This window comes from Dermacentor silvarum, chromosome 11, assembly GCF_013339745.2.
Source record: "Dermacentor silvarum isolate Dsil-2018 chromosome 11, BIME_Dsil_1.4, whole genome shotgun sequence".
Lineage (NCBI taxonomy): Eukaryota > Metazoa > Arthropoda > Arachnida > Ixodida > Ixodidae > Dermacentor > Dermacentor silvarum.
This window is the reverse complement of record NC_051164.1, coordinates 110,704,248-110,722,997: the sequence shown is the minus strand read 5'-3', so window position 1 is coordinate 110,722,997 and position 18,750 is coordinate 110,704,248. Positions and strand designations below refer to the sequence as shown.

General features: G+C 45.5%; 1 protein-coding gene across 1 annotated transcript in view; it reads left to right on the top strand.

Moving 5' to 3' along the window:
- The window catches only part of LOC119433637 (sorting nexin lst-4), a 42,277-nt gene that overhangs the window by 5,409 nt on the left and 18,118 nt on the right, over nucleotides 1-18,750 (top strand). The window contains exons 4-8 of the mRNA XM_037700893.2: nucleotides 402-581; nucleotides 1,001-1,134; nucleotides 4,795-4,885; nucleotides 14,271-14,396; nucleotides 16,639-16,753. Coding sequence (XP_037556821.1) covers nucleotides 402-581; nucleotides 1,001-1,134; nucleotides 4,795-4,885; nucleotides 14,271-14,396; nucleotides 16,639-16,753 — 646 coding nt within the window. The remainder of the gene's footprint in view (nucleotides 1-401; nucleotides 582-1,000; nucleotides 1,135-4,794; nucleotides 4,886-14,270; nucleotides 14,397-16,638; nucleotides 16,754-18,750) is intronic.

Sequence of the window (18,750 nt, the reverse complement as noted above, 5' to 3'; positions counted from 1 at the left end):
ACTAGCAAAAGTATGTGCAAGTAACTGGCTACTAGAAAATTATGGAATGATTATATGTATGTTTTATACACTGTTTACAATAGTACTCATCAACATGAAAAGCAAACAGCGTAGTCATACAACTGATCACCAGAAAATTGCATGGGGTATATGAAAGAAATGTAAAACAATTAAGGAGATACAACTGATAGGTATGTGCCAAAAACAACTAATTTAAAGTTTAAGCAGGATAGTTGTTGCAGATTTGACTATAGGAACGAACAGCTGCATAACTGATGGCCAGTCAGAAGGCACATAGACATAGAAAGTGTAGTCTTTGCTGTGTGCCACTTGTGCAGTTCCTATCGTCGAAGAAATGGGAGTCGAGTATTATGTCTGACTGGTGCCCCTTGGTGTTTCAGATTCTCCCAGCCGGCCCCCCGCCACCGTCAGTGCCACCACCACCTCTGCCGCCCAAGTATGAGGCAGGCCAGTCAGCCGTGTCCACCACCGCGACCACAGCACCTTCGTCTGTGCAGTACGATAACGGCGATGACTGGGACGATGACTGGGACGACGACGACTCAAACCAGGGAGCGCAGGTATTGTTTTTCTTTAACGTGTGCTTCCATTGCTTTCCATTTCTCTCTCTTACGAATGTCACTCTTTTGCCAAGTGGCAATACCAGTGGGTGTGGATCTGATTAAAAGAAAGCTTACTATTTATAAATTTTATTGTCACATTAGTATAAGCACAGAGTGTTGGCGGAATTCACAGCTGACTGAATTGCAAGCAAGGAAAAAATTAATTTACTGAAGGCAAAGCTACGTGTACTAGGCCTTAATTTATTCCTGTACCTTGTGCTCATTCTCAGTGCCACTAAAACTGGTGTTCTCAGTGTTGGGATAGTTGCAGACTCTAGCACCTTGCATGCCTGAGTTGGCTTTTGGTATCGCCTTGATATACCAGGCATGGTGCTCCTGTTCGGTGACACAATGCATTTCCTGATGCTGTGTTGCAGGACATGCAGCAACCTCCGCAGCTGTCTGGGCCATGCAACTATGGCTTGTTCCCACCTAACCGCTCATCAATACAGGAGGCTGGCAGCAAAGGAGATGCCGCATCCAAGGGTGGCACGGTCAAGCGCTTCAATCGGTCAGTGTGCCTGTTTATCTCAACCTTTGTTTTTGCTTGCAATAGCACTTCTAAAGCTTTTATGTTAACTTGTGTTGCTTAAGGGCAAGGGGACCTAACTACAGTACTCAACATTCACAGAAATTTATAGAAATCTGTCTTCACAAAGATTGACATCAGAAGAGCCATCATTGCTGGCTGATCACTGCTGATTTATCCTTCTGCACTTCCATTACTCGCGCTCACAGGGCTATCTGATTGGCAGCCACCATCATCTCTTCACTAGTCTTTGTCCTTCGTCGATATTCCCCCTCAGCCTGTTTTCTCTTTCACTTCTCAAAATTTATGATATGCTACCTTGCATATCAGCAACATTGATTTGACAAGTTTTAGAAAGTGCAACCTATGCTGCGTGAGCACATTGCAAGTTACGTTCGAAACATTCATGTGCACATTCATGCCCCAGTTACACTGCCCAGCACGTTGCTCGAAAAATAGCATAGTGCACATCTGTCTCCCAGCTTCATATTGCTGCTGTGGCACGAGTTTAATACTTAGTAGTGGCAGCATGGGACAAAGCTTAGATTTTTATTTTGTTAGCGCGGACCAATCAATTCTGGTCACACTGCCTTTGGAGTCTGTCCCTGTTTTCTGTGGCAGAGACTGCTCTTTGGGGTAAAATTACTAGTTGGTTAATGGTAAGGTCCTGTAGGCATTGAATACAAAAGAGGCCACAGCTGCTGTGAATAACAGGATTTGTAGTCAATACATCATTGCAGAATGAAATTGTCTGGTAGATTGTTTTGCATATGAATGGCAAGGAATCGACAAAACTTTTCCCTTAAAAGCAGTGGTAATACATTTTATGGGCTATGAGCAAACAAATGTAGCAGGTTGAATATGTGTAAAACTAAAGTGAGACATGCCGCAATTAAAATTTAAGGGAACAAGGCTGTTAGAGGCAACTTACATGGAACTTCTGTAGAAATTGCTAATTCCCTTGTTGTGTAATTATTTTCTTGATTTGTATGAATCGCAGTCCAAAAGCTTGCGAGGTTACTTTGGTTTTACAGCATTCCACTGTGAGGCGGTATCTATAGTTGAGTCGACATTGCTTCATTTGATTCAAGTAGTTTTGATTACAGTGAACGTCTGATTTTTTTCTCCCTGTGGGCCGCGAAAACACCTAAAAAATGGGGCAGTCAGAAAAAATGAATGTGTGCCTTTTACTGCCCCGAAAGACTCAAATTGCCACTGGCACATTGGAAATAGCTCTAAAGGCCTACATATCAGGTGTATCAGTGCTCACGCTGTGACAGGAGACGGCAGGTGCATGCATGTACTATAATTAATGAACACATACTGTGTCAGTGGCCCCTTTCCACTCTTGGTATGCTTCACTGCAATACACTGCCCATGCTTGCCCGCCTAACACCGCTGTATTGCGGAGAAACTGACTTTCGGGAACTGGCATTATGCAACGTGTTGTGCTTTTCTTGCTTCAAAGCCATCAGCGGGGTTGGCGCAAATGCTGACAGCGACAAAATCTCTCAATGAAAAACACGGCACCGGACAGCAGGAATCTTGCAGGATCAGCAGGACAGCGAGAGTGCTGGTTCGAGTTGGAAAGGTCGTCAAAATGGTGGCGCTAATAGCTTTGATTTGCTGTTACAGAGCTTTGATTTGCTGTTACAGACTTGCAGTTGCAGCAAAAAGTTCGAAATATCGAACAGCGAAGGGTTTCAGCATCCCAAATTTCAGATGTCCTTCTACATTACGTGGCGGTGCGACAAAGTTGCTTGAATTATCTGGCATGTCAGAAGAATCGGGTGTCCAAAAAATTTGTTGTTCAGTGTTAGTGTAACATCTTAAATGTCAAAGATTAAATGTATTTCCACAAGGGCACACTTGTTATTTATTTCTTGCACTTAAGTACAACGCAAACAAGGGACATATGCTGGCAGATCTGGCTCTTAGGATCGATTCATTAACATTATCCTGGATTCGCAATTTCTTATCTAATCGGCGGCAGTTCGTATCTGTTAATAACTTTAGCTCCTCCACATCAGTAGTAACGTCAGGTGTACCGCAGGGTAGTGTATTAGGCCCTCTTCTTTTCTTAACTTTTATTAATGATTTGCCCAGCAACATTTCTTCCTGTATACGACTTTTTGCGGATGACTGTGTAATTTCCAGAGCCATTGATTGTCATGTTGACCATTTAACTTTACAAAATGACCTTCGCTTAGTTAATCAGTGGTGCGACCGTTGGCAAATGTCACTTAACACATCTAAATGCTGCGTACTTTCCTTCACTCGTGCGAAATCAGCTCTTAAGTTCCCGTACAAAATCTGTTCGGCTGAAGTTCCTCGTGGCTCTACTTACAAATATCTTGATGTTCATTTCTGTACTAATCTTTCCTGGTGTACTCACATCAAGAAAATATGCGCTAAAGCTAACGGAACTTTAGGGTTTTTACGTCGTCATCTGCATCTTTCCCCCTCTACCATTCGACAACAGGCCTACCAAACATTGGTACGCCCTCAACTAGAATATGATTCATCTATCTGGTCTCCTCATCAACAGTATCTAATAGACAAATTGGAATCCATCCAAAATCGTGCTGCCCGCTTTATAACTTCTAATTACAGTCGTCAATCTAGCATTACCCAAATTAAACGTGATATTTCCCTTCCTGACTTGGATTCCCGCCGCTCTGTTGCCCTTCTATGCCTCTTTCATAAATACTTCTATAACTCGTGGTCCAGCCGTTTGTCACTTGAAATTCCTTCTCGCACATCTAGTCGACTTCATAATCATCTCGGCTTCAGGCGCATTTTTGGCCGCACACAGTCATTCAATAATTCTGCATTGCCACGCGCCATCGCACTATGGAATAACCTTCCAAATGATATTGTTTCAATAAAAGATTCTGCCAAATTTCGTGAACAATTGCAACTTCATATGGTCTCTTGACTCTGTATTAATATATCTTTTTTTATGATTACCAGTGTCCCTATTTCCCTTCCAATGTACAAATTTACTTGTTTTTTCCTATGCAGTTCTTTTTATGCCTTATTTAATGCCTTATTTATTGCCTTTTTTCTGTAACCCCCCCCCCCTACGCAATGCTCCACTGGAGCCTGTGTGGTAATATGAATAAATAAATAGATGGAGAACTAGCAAGTGGTACATTTTAGACAAGACGTGTGTTTATAAGGGGTGGCGAGCAACAAAATAAATGGGTGCATTCTATATTCTATTGGTTTGCCCTTGTATTCCTTGTTATAATGGCTGTCATAGAATCATGATAGTTCCTTGGTCATTATTCGGGAGGAGTGCATCCTTGTTCTGAAGCAGGGCTTCTTCAATTGTTCTTCACTTTGGTAGCATCTAAGTAACTGAGACAAAGTAACCAAGTCTAAGACAAAGTCTAAGTAATGAAGTAACTGAGACAGTGTAAGCTGTAATTCTAAATTGTGTAGCTTAGGTTGGCTCTGCGCTTGTTTCTAAATCAATCCCTGCGTTGTGAATTTTCATTTAGCATACAGTACTTTCAGTAGGACTTAGTGCTTGGCTTCTTTGCTCTGAAGACCTCGCCTTCCAGTTTTGTTCGCTGGCAGATGCAGTGAAGACTTCGTCATTGTTTCATCCTGAATTGACATTTACTCGTATTGCAGGTTTTCAAATTTTGTTAAATCGGGAGGAGAATCGTGGCTCCTAGGACTGATCAAGCCCGTTGTGCCAAGCGACGAGCAGATCCAAATTGTGGCAAGTACTTCTTGTTTTCCAAGACTGGAACTCAAAGATGGTGGAAAAGGATGGTCAGATTGCTGACTCTCAACTTTCAGTTTGAAAATTGAGGTGCCAGTAGGCATATTATGATGGCAGTTTACTTCTGTGTAGAATTAATGTTATGGTTTAATGACTTCTTCAGTGCACCATGCAAAATTTGTGATTGTGATGGCGGTTGTCCATGTACACTGGTATTGTTACCTTAATGTTTTTGTTCCGCCCCCGAGTCTGGTTATCCACCATGATGGCTTACTTGCCATGGCATTCCACTGTAAGCCCACCATCGCGAGTTTGATTTTCGGCTGCGGCAGCCGCATTCAGATGCAGGCTAAACACAAGAATGCCTGTGTACTGTGCTTTGGGTGCACACTAAAAAAAACCCCACGTGGTCGAAATTAATCCAGAGTCTTCTACTAGGTGTGTCTCATAACCCACCGTGCAGTTTCCAAACATTAAAACCTGCAATTTTAAGGGGAGTTAAGTTAGTCTTTTCTTGGGTTATTTGAATTACTCGTTTCACTAAAAATAGCGCACTGTATTTTCCAAAATAGAATTGTATGCTGCTGTCAGACTTGCTACACAAAGCAGCCCATAAAATTTTTGTCTGACATTATGGCCCAGGTCTTCTTCAGGAATTTTAGCAACCACATAACTGTAGATATATTTTCCTGCCAACATGTCCACGTTGAATGCAATACTACTTTGTAAAAAATGGCAAGAGCGGCTGAGTTGAATGTGCTTGCATGCAAAACAGTTGTAGTTGATTGGCTCTTCTGTATGTATCACATGTGAATGTGTCATCCTCTAAGTGTGCACTAAGAGTGAACATGTAAAGGTGTAAAGGCAGCACACGAAACCTGCCTGTCACAGCTGTCCCCGATTTGTCGTCGTTGCGAAGTCGATCGACGGGGTAGACAAGCCGGTTGGTCGTTCCGTACTCGAGCGAACACAGTGAAAAGAGTCAGAGTCGGGAGTAAACAAAAAAACAAGATATTTATCGACTGATAAATATACACAAGTTAATAAAATAAAATAATAAGAAAAACACAAGACAGACTAACACACCTGAACTTAATGTCACACAATGATGAAGACCAATAAATACGAGCAATTAACAGAACATATACATATGAAACAGTGTGAGGATCAAATAGACAAGAATACACTTAACAGTATTTCACTAAAGCAAAGTTCAAAAGAAAACAAATGGTGTCATACGCATGGCCGGGCAGCAGCAGCAAGTCCATCAACCGTGAAGTCGGTGCACAAAGCTTTCCTGCAGAATGCTGGCGGTCCGATCTTGTCGAGGTGAATGCGAATTGCTGGGCTGCGTTTCCCGGGAGTCTAGATTTGACGTCTTCTCTCAAGCAGGTTGAGCTAACTTGAGGCGAACTACCGTGAGCTTCGTTGCAGACGCTGGTTTGACGTCTCGTACGTCAACAAGTTCCTCGGAGTTCCGACGTGGCCAGGCGGCCCAGGCGATACTGGACGGCACTAGCCCCCCAACGGCTTCTCAGCAGCGCATAGGTTCAGCTTCTAGACTAATCAGCAGGGCCCTAAACCTGCGCTTAAATAGCCTCTCCTTTCCCTAGTTCCCTATGTAGGGAAACTGCCGGTATGTAGAGTTCTCCGAATTCACGGCTCCTAGCTCCCAACAGTCTTGGCCGCGTCCCTTTCACCATGGGCGACAAACGCAGATTCTCCTCTCCCCCAAGGTCAAGGGCCAAGGTTGAGCCCGGCACTACCACGTGGCCGTACACGCACACTTCGGGGTCCGTAATCGGCGTGTCGCATCTCGAATCGAGATGCGGCCCATGAGGCCACGACGCCTTTGACGCCCGTAATTCAGCGTGTCGCTAATCAGCGTCAAAACCACTCTCAAAAATATGTCGCTCCGTGGCAGTCGCTAATCGAATTTATACGCCGCATAGTGAGTGCACCATGTTGTTGGTGGCCGTTAATTGGCGTCAAAAACCCCTCGAACTCTCGAAAATATGCCACTCTGTGACACTGCCAAAGAGTTGGTTCCTGCAGCAAAACATACATTACAGTTATGGTAGCAGTATTCTTTAAACCTAATTTATTGCAGCTAGTGGAATTAATTTGCATCAGAAATGAGTATGTTGATGTATTCCACTCATAAGAACTATTGGGATTAGAGTCAGTGATAGGTTAAAAGTGCAGTGGCAAGTAGAGAAAAATGCATACTAGCACCAGCAAATCAATTCATCCTTCCTGTCCTTCCTTATCCTTCCATATCCATGCCCTGACGTCTGGGCAAAGCAAAGGTGCTGCAGCATCCTGAAAATCTTTACATTGCTAGAAAAGGTTATAGTTTTTAAGATGCAAGTGATACCTAAGTACTCTAAGTGAACAAAGGATGAGACACAAGAGCAGCAGGCAGCTTTGGCAGCGTCTCAACCAGAGCAGCCCAGGCAATCTCGAGCTCGTGCCGCCTGGATGACTGGCTGCAGTGCCGGGCATTCCTCTTCACTACGATCACCCCCCATCGGAAATGGAGCCATCCTGGCGACTCTTGGGGGAACATAGTATCAGTGGGTCGTAATATGGCTTCAGGCACTGTACGTGGGCGGTTTCATGACCACGACAGCGTTGGTCCGTAGGTGGGCATGACAGGCTCGACAATATAGTTCACAGGTGATGTGCGCGCTACAACATAGTAGGGTCTTGATATTTGGAGACAAGCTTGGATGAGAGTTCAGCAGGAACAACTGGAACCCAATGCCTTATTAGGGAGTCTGGAAGAAAGTGACAATGCAGGTTATCATGGTCATGTCGAGTTTTTTGTTGCCATTGGTCAACGGCTGCAAAGGAATGGGCGAGCTGACGGCATTCCTTGGTGTGGTGGGCAGCTTCCGAGATGGGCGTACATTTAAATGAGTTGGGTCTGTATGGAAAAATGGTGTCGAGGGTAGTCAGGTTTGCGGCCATACAAGAGGAATGGGGAAAAGTTTGTGGTTGCCTGTGGTGCAGTGTTTTAGGCGTACATGCCGAATGACAAAATAAGGTCCCAATCAGTATGATAAGAGGCGATGTACTTGGAGAGCATGTCGCCAAGGGTGCAGTTAAATCTTTCCGTCAAGCCAAGAGCTTGAGGATGGTAGGCGATCACTCTGGCGACCTCATGAGTGGTGATGGAACCAGCTGGCATGTCAATGATGGCAGCTGGGTCGACACACTGGACGCAGCCAACGCACTCCCCGCGAAGAAAAGGGAGGGGACATGACAATTGGTTGGAGACAAGCAGTCTGCCGATGCCGACATGAACTTCTAAAAGTGCAAAAGGCAACGGGGAACATTTGCAAAGAACGAAAATGGCAGATGGCGTAAAAAGTGGGCTAGCATCTGCAACAATGAGCAACGTGACACCGTGGCAAGGGCAGAGGAGTGCGGTTGAATTGTAACGTCTTCGGTAGCAAATGCTTTATCTTCAGCGTCACGAGCGTCAAGGAGCGGCACAAAGCGTTTAAAATTCCACTTCAGCACGAGAACAGTTGATGATGGCCTTATTAGCGAAAAGAAAGTCCCTGCTCAAAATAAGTGTGGGAACATGTACACAGCACCAAAAATTCGATGATGTAGAGGAGGCCGTTAATCACAATGCGAGCAGTATGTGCATCTGCAGGTGTGATGCAGTCTGCACTGGCAGTATGAAGTGATACGTTTGACAGTGGCGTCGTAACTTTTCTTAGCAAACGGCAATGTTTGGCACGAAAAAGTGAAACTGCGGCACCAGTTTCAACAAGGGCGAGTGCAGCAATGCCGTTCACATATATGTCGATAACATTAGTCAGAGAAGGGAGAGGCCTTGGTCTTTTTGTGGTAGACTCAGTTCTTGCCTCTGGAACTGCAGCAATTAGTTTTCCCGTTCCAGCGTAGAAGGACGACGACGCATCGGCGAAAGCGAGCGGCGTTGAGGCAAACGGTGGTCAACGTGGTCCGAGTATGAAGACATTTGGCCAGGGTTCAGAGAAGCAGAGGACGACAGGTATGGTGAAACATGGTTTGGAGTCGAAGCTACGGCGATAGGATGTTGTGCGTCGACGGCAAAATCGTGCAACGTGGCCAGGTAAACCACACGCAAAACAGATTGGCCCGTTATCGGGAGTGCGCCATTGTCCACTTCTGTGTAGGTGGCTACACAGAAGTGCAACAAGAGTCAGCACCGGAGGAGTCTCACGGGCAGAAGGTGGAGCAGTGCGAACTTGCTCTTGTATGACCTGACGAAGGTTGGCAGGCAAAGGCTAGGTTGGTTGCATGCCTGAGTACAGCAGTGAAACCTGACGAGGGACCTCAGCACAGGACGAACTCCTTTATCTGACAAAGCAGAGAGTTCATGTGAGGAGTGGCGGCCATGCTCGCGAAGGTTTTGTTGGACACAGGTGGGCACCGCGTCAGAAGACACTGTTTGCAGAGCTCATCCAAACTCTGGCAAAGCTCAAAGACCTGAGAAACAGTGCCAGAGTTTTTTGACAGCAGCATATGAAAGGCGTCATCAGAAATGCCCTTCATGATGTCACGTACATTGTCCACCTCCGCCATTGTCGGGTTGACACGGCAGCAGAGGTCAACAATGTCCTCTATGTAGTTGGTACATCAGTACATATTTATGTTCTAAAGGTGTTTATTCGGCAGAGCTTGGAGCAGCGCAGCGTCAACGGTCAGCGCAGTAACAGCTTCCCAGCTCGAGAGCCGTTGCTGAGCGAGAGCGATCAACCCACTAGCGTTTAGAGCCAGTAGCGCTGTATCCACTAGCGTGTCTCTCTTCTTCATTACAATCACCCCCGGGAGCGATAAGGGAGCCGTCCGGCGACCTAACAGCTCGTCACGATGAGCGGGTCGAAGTAACGCCTGAGACGGTCGACATGGACAATGTCTTGTCCACGGCGGCGCATGTCTGAAGATGGCTCAACTGGTTCCATTACGTAGTTCACAGGGTATGCGCATTCGAGAACACGATAAGGGCCTTCATACTTCGGGACCAGTTTTGATGAGAGACCAGGGGCAGTGAAAGGGTACTGAGAGCCACACGAGCGCTCCCGGTTCGAAGGTGACCGTGGAAGTGGCGTCACCGCGAGAGCTCCTCTGGCGCTCTTGATCATCGGAAGTAAAGGCCCGTGCCAGAAATAGGCACACACTCGGATGCATCCAGCCGGTACGGTAGAATGGTGTCGATGGTGTGCGAACGGTGTCGACCATACAGTAAGAAATAGGGTGAAAATCCAGTGGTGCTCTGCGTAGCGGTATTATACGTGTAGGTCACGAAGGGCAGAATGGCGTCCCAGTTCGTGTGGTCGGAGGTGACGTACATTGAAAGCATGTCACCGAGTGTATGGTTGAAGCGTTCTGTGAGGCCATTCGTTTGAGGGTGGTACATTATAGTCGTACGATGAACAACGTGGCACTCCTTGAGAATCGCTTCAACTACTTCCGACAGGAAGATGCGGTCGCTGAGCAGTTCTTGAGGTGGACCATGCCGCAGGATGAATCGGCGAAGCAGGAATGAGGCAACATCGCCCGCTGTAGCTGCTGCGAGAGCGGCGGTTTCGGCGTATCATGTAAGGTGATCTACTGCCACAATGGCCCAGCGGTTACCAGCCGACGTCAAGGGAAGTGGCCCATACAAATCGATGCCAACGCGCCCGAACAGCCGGGTAGGGCAGGGTAGAGGCTGCAGACCAGCTGGCGAGAGTTGGGGTGGAGATTTCCGGCGCTGGCAGTCGGGGCTTGAGCGAACGAACTTTTAAATGTAGTTGTACATTCCTCACCAGTAGTAGCGTTGTCGGAGGCGCTGGTACGTTTTGAAAAGTCCCGAGTGTGCACACTGTGGATCAGAGTGGAACGATGCGCAGATTTCAGAACCCAGGCTTCGAGGTACTACTAATAACCACTGGCGGCCGTCAGAGGTGTAATTGCGTCGGTGAAGCAGGTCGTCGCGAATGGCGAAATGGCGAGCTTGACGGCGCAACGCACGAGTGGTTGGCGGCGATAACGGGTCAGCAAGGAAGTCTATGATGGAGGCAATCCAGGGGTCCTTGCGCTGCTCGGAAGTGATGGTCTCAATGTCAGTGGAAGAAACATCAAGCTGGGATAGTGAGCAGCAGGCATTGTCGTCAGGCAAGGGAGAAAGTGAGAGGGTGTCAGCGTCAGCATGCTGGCGTCCGTTGCGGTACAATACGCGGATATCGTAATCCTGTAAGCGCAGCGCCCAGCGGGCGAGACGACCTGAGGGATCCTTCAATGACGACAGCCAGCATAGTGCATGGTGGTCCGTGACGACATCAAATTGGCGACCATACAAATAGGGCCGGAACTTCTTAGTAAGCGCCCAGATGATTGCCAGACATTCTTTTTGCGTGACGGTGTAATTGGTCTCAGCTTTAGAAAGCATACGGCTTGCATATGCCACAACATATTCAGGAAACCCTTCTTTGCGCTGCGCGAGGACAGCGCCGAGGCCAACACCGCTGGCATCTGTGTGTACCTCAATAGGTGCCGTTGGGTCGTAGTGGCACAAAATGGGAGGAGACGTCAGCAAACGACGGAGCTTAGTGAATGCCTCGTCGCACTCGGACGACCACGAATGGAGTGGTCCGTTGCCTCCGAGGAGCTTCGTCAGGGGCGATATGACGGCCGCGAAATTGCGAATGAAGCGCCTGAAGTAGGAACACAAGCCTACGAAACTGCGCAATTCTTTGACGGATGTCGGTTTAGGGAATTCGGTGACGGCACGAAGTTTGGCTGGATCGGGGAGGATTCCATCCTTTGAGACGACGTAACCTAGTATCGTGAGCTGCCGCGCTGCAAATCGGCACTTCTTTAGGTTCAGTTGGAGGCCAGCGTTTGCTAAGCACGTCGAAACACGCCGTAGGCGTTGAAGGTGCGTGGTGAAGTCAGGCAAAAACAACGTCGTCGGGATAGCATAAGCATGTGTGCCACTTCAAACCGTGCAGAACTGTGTCCATCATGCGTTCAAAGGTTGCTGGCGCATTACAAAGTCCAAACGGCATGACGTTAAATTCGTATAAGCCGTCGGGTGTGACAAAGGCTGTCTTCGGCCTATCGACGTCAGCCATGGGTACTTGCCAATATCCGGAGTGTAAATCTAGAGATGAAAAAAATTCTGCTCCTTGTAGGCTATCGCTAGTGTCATCGATTCGCGGCAGCAGGTATACATCTTTGCGAGTGATCTTGTTCAGGCGCCGATAGTCTACGTAGAACCGTACCGAGCCGTCTTTTTTCGTAACAATGTAGAGGGGTCAACTGGGCCATTCATTCTTCTATGGATAAGCATTCTTTTCTGCTTTAGGCACGTCCATTAAGGTGGGTTGTCAAGGAGGTTCTTTTCACAGGAGGTCTGGGAAGACTCTCTTTTAATCCCTAATTGAACTACCCATTTGCTCTCTGAGCTGTCTGCTTCGTCCCCATACTTGTTGATCTTGGCTGTTGATTTTTTTAACTGGTGTACGACTGTAAGGTTGTTTCTGGTGACATCTTTCAGAAACTGTTTCTTGAAGTGTTTAACGGGCCCTGAACCACTTTTTATCGAAGTTGAGAAATGATTTAAAGTTAAATTAGACTATTTCAGAAACACTTTGCCGCAAAAAGTTCTTCAATGCGTTCAGCAAAAGCAGAGTTATTGGCAATCAAACATACTGTTTGCGGTGCTTCCGCTCCTCCTTCAATGATTTGCACTGTGAAGGGATCGGGTTGTGCCCTCTATACTTCGCCTACTGAATGTCACCATGGCGCGCATTTCAAATTTAATTTTGTATGTTCACGTAGATGCCACTATTTCTGATTTTGGCGCCTACGGTGTAGCTAACGCGGTTGTCCTCAGCGTGCTGCATCGTGCTCAGCTAGTGGACTCGTCACAGCACCCAGTGGTGGCCATGGTATCTACACTACATAGCAGACCGCAGCTACATGAAACTGCAGCGTTTGCTCTGTGCACGACGGGGCTAGAGTGCGTGCTTGTGCTTATATGCTCCTGCCTGGCTCTGCTACATGGTGCAGAGCGGCTTTGTCCTGCACCAGCTTCTATGACGGATAGTAGCCACATCCAACTTGCACATTTTGAAGCGCTAGCAATAGCCCATTATGATGAAGTCTGCCAAGGCATTTAACCAGGAGTAGCCAGTAGTGAGTGCGAGCTGGCAAGCACGCCTGTGGCCTGACCTTAAGTTTCACGTGGTTCGAGGCTAGTTGAGTGCTCAAAACTAGTCGAAATTAGCGAGACCCGACGGCTACTACACCGATACAGGGTGGACAAAGTTTTCCTATACGGACGGCCAAGCGTGAGCAGATGAGTCTACTTCTTCCGGAAGTGTGTAATTATTATCGAAATTATAAAGCAGATTTTTGCTTGCTTCATCCTGTTAAACTGCGTCTCAAATATACACAGTAACAGTAGGAAGAAGTGCACCGATCCAAACACTCTTCTTGATTGATGTCAGCTATTGGCCAATAGTAGCCGCGAATGGGTATCCGCTATATTATGAAATAAAGCGTCCAGAAAGGAGTGAGGAGCAGGCTTCTATTGAAAAGAGAGCGTTTGAGAGTAAAAGGGACTTTGCGCTCCGCTTAAGAAATCTACGTGCCGTGCATGACTACAAAATTTGACTGAGATGATCACAGCAGCGTATTATATCCGTGGACTTTTTTTTTTTTTTTACCAAGCCCGAGGGTTGGTTCGGGCCCCTTTAAGGGGCAGAGGGCAGGCACATCATGTTTTCTTGGGAGGAGATTCTCCTGCACTTTGATCTCGTCATCAGTAAAAGGGTTTTTCTTTTTCTTTTTTTTTTTCCATAGCTGTTGAATTGGCTCATTGTACCTTTGTCATATGCTACCGGTGGCAGCATAATGAAAATGTGGTAAGGTTGTGGTTGCAAGCATTCCTTTTCTCTAAGTTTCAATTTCAGTTATTTTGCTTCCACAAAAACTCCTTTAGCATTTCATAGTCTTGACTGATAATATTGAGGATGAACTGCTTTTAACTGCTAAAATGGATTAGCCTGCTAAGATAAAGAAATAAATAAAAACACCATGAGGAGTAAAAGAGAACGCCGACCAAAAACTCTAACCAATAACCAAGAACTTTTTCTGATATTTTGCATGTCTCATTGTGAATAAGGCTCCTTTCTAGGAGCCAAAACGGCCTTTTCTAAGTGAATTTTTAGTTGTTGGTCAGCGTTCTCTTTTGTTCATTATGCTTCTTCCTGACCAGACAGGATTCAGTCAAACCCTGGACTTCATAAAAACACCATGTGTGTTAAACACAGCCAGTGTATAAAAAAGGACCTGACAGAAAGCTGACCCCACTGATCTCTCCATGTGGCAGGAGTGTGATGGGACACTCAGCTGGGGCATCACCATGGACCCATACCAATGCGAAGTGTCCTCCCCAAAGAAGGAAAGCAAGTTCAAGGGGTTCAAGAACTACATTGCCTACCAGCTGACACCATCGGTGAGCCAGTTGACCCCCTCTTCATGGGAGGCTTTTAGCTTGGCAAATGTATCCTGGACTAAGGTGGACAGAGCACTTATCTTGGCAAAGAATAGTGCGAAGACATGACGCAGCTTAGAAACAAGAACACAGTGCTGCTTGTCCCACCTTCTTCCATTGTCCTTCCTTATTGAATTTTGAAGTATTTTCAGTCAAGCTCACCTACAAGAAATGCAATAGTACTTCTGAGAAAAGTGCTCATTATGTTGATAGTTCATTATACTATCAGTGCCTACAGGGGTAAGACATGTGGAGGGCAAAGATGATGCAGACACTAGTTGCTCTGAGTGAGTTTAAAGTTGAAGAAAAATGTTGTGTGAGAACTGCTGAGTCTATGCATGCCATCCCAGGCCTGTTCAACCATAGTAGATATTCGGTTCTAAAGAATGTGCTGTTTTAGCATGCAGTGTATTCTAAAATTTGGCTCGTCTTATTCTGGACGGTAGCCCAGTGGCTATGGCGTTGCGCTGCTGAGCTCGAAGTCGTAAGTTCAATCCCGGCTGCAGCAGCCACATTTTGATGGGGGCAAAATGCAAAAGAAAATAATGTGTACTTAGGTTTAGATTGACTTTAAAGAACTCCAAGGGGTTGAAATTAATCCCCCAATATGCCATGCCTCATAATGAGATAGTGGTGTTGGCATGTAGAATCCCAGAAGGTAATTAACCCTTTCAGGGTCAATGGCGTACACGTACATCCTCCGCGAACACCTTCTGCGTTATCGCTTGTACATTTAAAAAGCGCGCCTCTTTCTATCATTTCTTTCGCTTGGCATGTGCTGCCACTCAATGGGAACACGTGGACTGTTTTACTTGCGCCAATGCCTCTCCGTTTCCTTTTTTTGTTTATGGCAACGCTGCGTCAGCTATCACTTGCGAATCCGGGCCGCGCGCGTGCGGAACCGGCGGCAAGTTACGGTTTTCTCCTGCGGCGGATCCCCCTGGTTGCACGCGCTAAATTGATGGCTATCTGGTTTCAAGTCTCCCAAAGGGTGACCGCTTGTTACTCTCGTTTATCGCCCGCTGCGGCACGAATACACGTGTTCCCAGGCAGACGTGTATATACACAAACGATGCTGCCAGTTTTTGCGTTTCCTTTTTTTGGAGACCACAAAAGCTCTATCGCATCTTGTTGGTGATAAGATGAAGGCTTCCCACTTGTTTCGGTTTCCGGATGTGCACACAACCATTTTTCAGTGCATTTATCTTCTTATTCATGAATAAACATTGTGTATTTTATAACACAAACGATTTTTTCCTCTCTGTACTGTCACTCTAAAAATTTACGCCCATATTGTATCGAAATAGGTTCTTTCGAAGAATTTATATCCGCAATAAAAAAAAATTGACCCTGACGGAGGTGGGATCGCATTTGGCAAAAAGATTCGACCCTCAAAGGGTTAATTTTAAGAGCACACAACAAAGTGTCATCTGCAGAGTGTATTAGTAAGGTGAGCAGAGCTTTCAGAGAAAACTAATGCTGTCTAAGTCATTAAAGCCAGCGTGTTATTCATCCACTTTTCAGAAGTTTGAGTATCTTGTTTAACCAAGCATATTTTGTAAATGATGTTGTTGATACCGTGTATGACATTTTACTCACAGGCTTGATGTTTAGTGTATGTTAAGCCCAGCCTGAAAAATCTGAACATTTTATGGGCAATAGCTTTTGAGAAATAGGATTTGCTGGCTGTGGCATTCTGGTGCTGAGCATGAGGTCTTATAGATATCGCTTACTGCTGCAGCTGCATTATGAAGTGGACGTAATGTGGAAACGGTCATGTTCTTGGATTTGGGATTTATGTGCATATTATAGAATCCCAGGTGATAAAACTTAACCAAAGCCCCGCCCCCCTAGTACAGCACGTCTAGTAGTGCAGTGATTGTTTTGATGCATTAAACCACAGTTATAAATAGAGCAACCAAATGTGCAAATGCGAATATAGTTGACTACAGTCGACTTCGAATTGACTTGTACAGCTTGTCCTCGATCTGTCGTCCGTGTTGTTTCTTGCACTTTACAAGTTAATTCACAGATGAATCAAGACCAACTACCCCTGCCATTAGTTCTGTTGATTACAGTCAAGCCCACTTATAACGAACATAATTCCTAAAAACGAGGTCACTGTATCTGAAATTAACTCGTGCCTCCCTGTGATGTTACTTCGACTCTGTTAACTGGAATGCCTATTGTGTCATGCATGCAGTTCAACCAGATGCCAGTGAGCCGCCGCTACAAGCACTTTGACTGGCTTCATGAGCGGTTGCAGGAGAAGTTCTCCCTTATTCCAGTGCCCCCGCTGCCCGACAAGCAGATCTCAGGTCAGCCACTCATGGAGCACCATTCCTTTCTGAGGGCCCCACACTCAGGGGGCGCTTTGTTTAATAATATACTAATTAGTGTCATGTCTAACTGCATTGGTGTGCCACCTGATACTCCTGTTGCTGTTATGGCTAGTAGTAGCAGTAATGAAATTGTCAAGTGAGGTGCGAATGTATCGTCCAAAATTGTGAAGTGGGATTTCATGCTCTTTCTTTTAGGTATAATACAGCTCTGATAATTCTAAGCAATTAAAGTAAGCAGGAAATGTTCATCACAAGGTGCGTTTGCTAGATGCACGTGCTAAACACAGGGTTCTGCAGCTGAAAGTATGGTTCAGTGTTCTTTGCACATGCTATTTTTCTACACTACAACATAGGAGAGTTCGTGCCTCAGCAAGTCTTCAGTGCCTCCTAGCCGAGACTTTGCTAGCAGTTGTATATCAGTGTGTGCATATGGTACATCAACAAGGATGAAATAAAGCAATAACTCGGGGAATTTCTTTTTCTCGTAGTGCCTCTGTTATCTACGTGCAGTTCTTTTTTTTTTTTTTTTCATATTTGGCATTGTGGATCCTGACTTCACTGTTAGAGCCAAGCACTGGCTGTGCTCCTACAAATCAAATCTTTATTTCACAAGGGTAGGGTTACATGCATACACACATCAAAGGCATTTATCTTCTATTGTCATCTGAGTGAGGTTCTCTATTCCCTTCCTTGTGCCTCTTGAGCTGTTGTGGGGTGCTGGTGCTTAATTTACCCTACGTAATGACCCCTGGAGTATATGTGTCGTTCACTCTGAGGATCAACGTAATACTGTATTAATATAACATCCGTGTCAAAACACTGTAATGAAAAGGGCAGGGGGAAAAAAAAAAGACAAGGTGCGTGACTAGGTGTCGACGAGGTTTCCATGCCTTGTACAGCAGGCAGTGGCAAGGTATTACTTGTACCACTTTCATCACAGTTCTAAACCGAAACATTGTGTTATATAGTTCCTTTATATAGTTTCTTTATTGTGTTATACGTTCCTTTAGAAACAGTCAGCTCTTACAAGTACTTAGGTGTCCATATAGCTACGAATGTGTCATGGGCAATTCACACTGAATGCATTATTAACAACGCTAACCGCATGTTAGGCTACTTGCGCCGTAACTTTTCTAGCTCACCATCTAACCTGAAACATCTACTCTATAAAACTCTAATACGTCCTAAATTAGAATATGCTACTTCTGTATGGGATCCCTGCCAGGATAACCTGAAAACACGTTTAGAACTTCCAAAATAACTCAGTTCGATTAATTTTTTGTAATTATAGTAGAACTGCGAGCATTTCTTCCATGAAATCTAATCTTAGTCTTCTCTTGTTGTCTGTTCGATGTAGAACGGCACGTCTAGCACTCTTTCATAGGCTTTATCATCATCGTACACTGCATACGCAATTCTTTACAAGACCCCATTATCTATCACACCGTGTTGATTATTGTCATAAAGTCGGGACCTATCTATGTAACATGATCGAATCCCGGCCACGGTGGCCGCATTTCGATAGGGGCGACATGTAAAAACACTCGTGTACTTAAATTTAGGTGCACGTTAAAGAACCCCAGGTGGTCCAAATTTCCGGAGTCCCCCACTACGGTGTGCCTCGTAGTCAGATCGTCGTTCTGGCACGTAAAACGCCATAATTTAATTTTTTTTTTAAATCTATGTAACACAGCATTTTTCCCAGTCTTTTTTCCCTCGAATATGCATAGATTGAAACCACCTTCCTGCTAATATTGTAAATATCACTGATAACAGCCTTTTTCGTGAAACTTTAGCTTACATTGTATAACCAGGAATTTATTTTTTGTGACACAGCAGCTAACACTGTATTGAAAGAAACCTCTTGTATTCTAGCATTGTGTTTTGTTCATATTAATCACTGTGTTTGTTTACTTTCGATGTACCACATTTGCTTTTGTACCACTCCCCTCTATAATGCCTCTGGCCCTGAG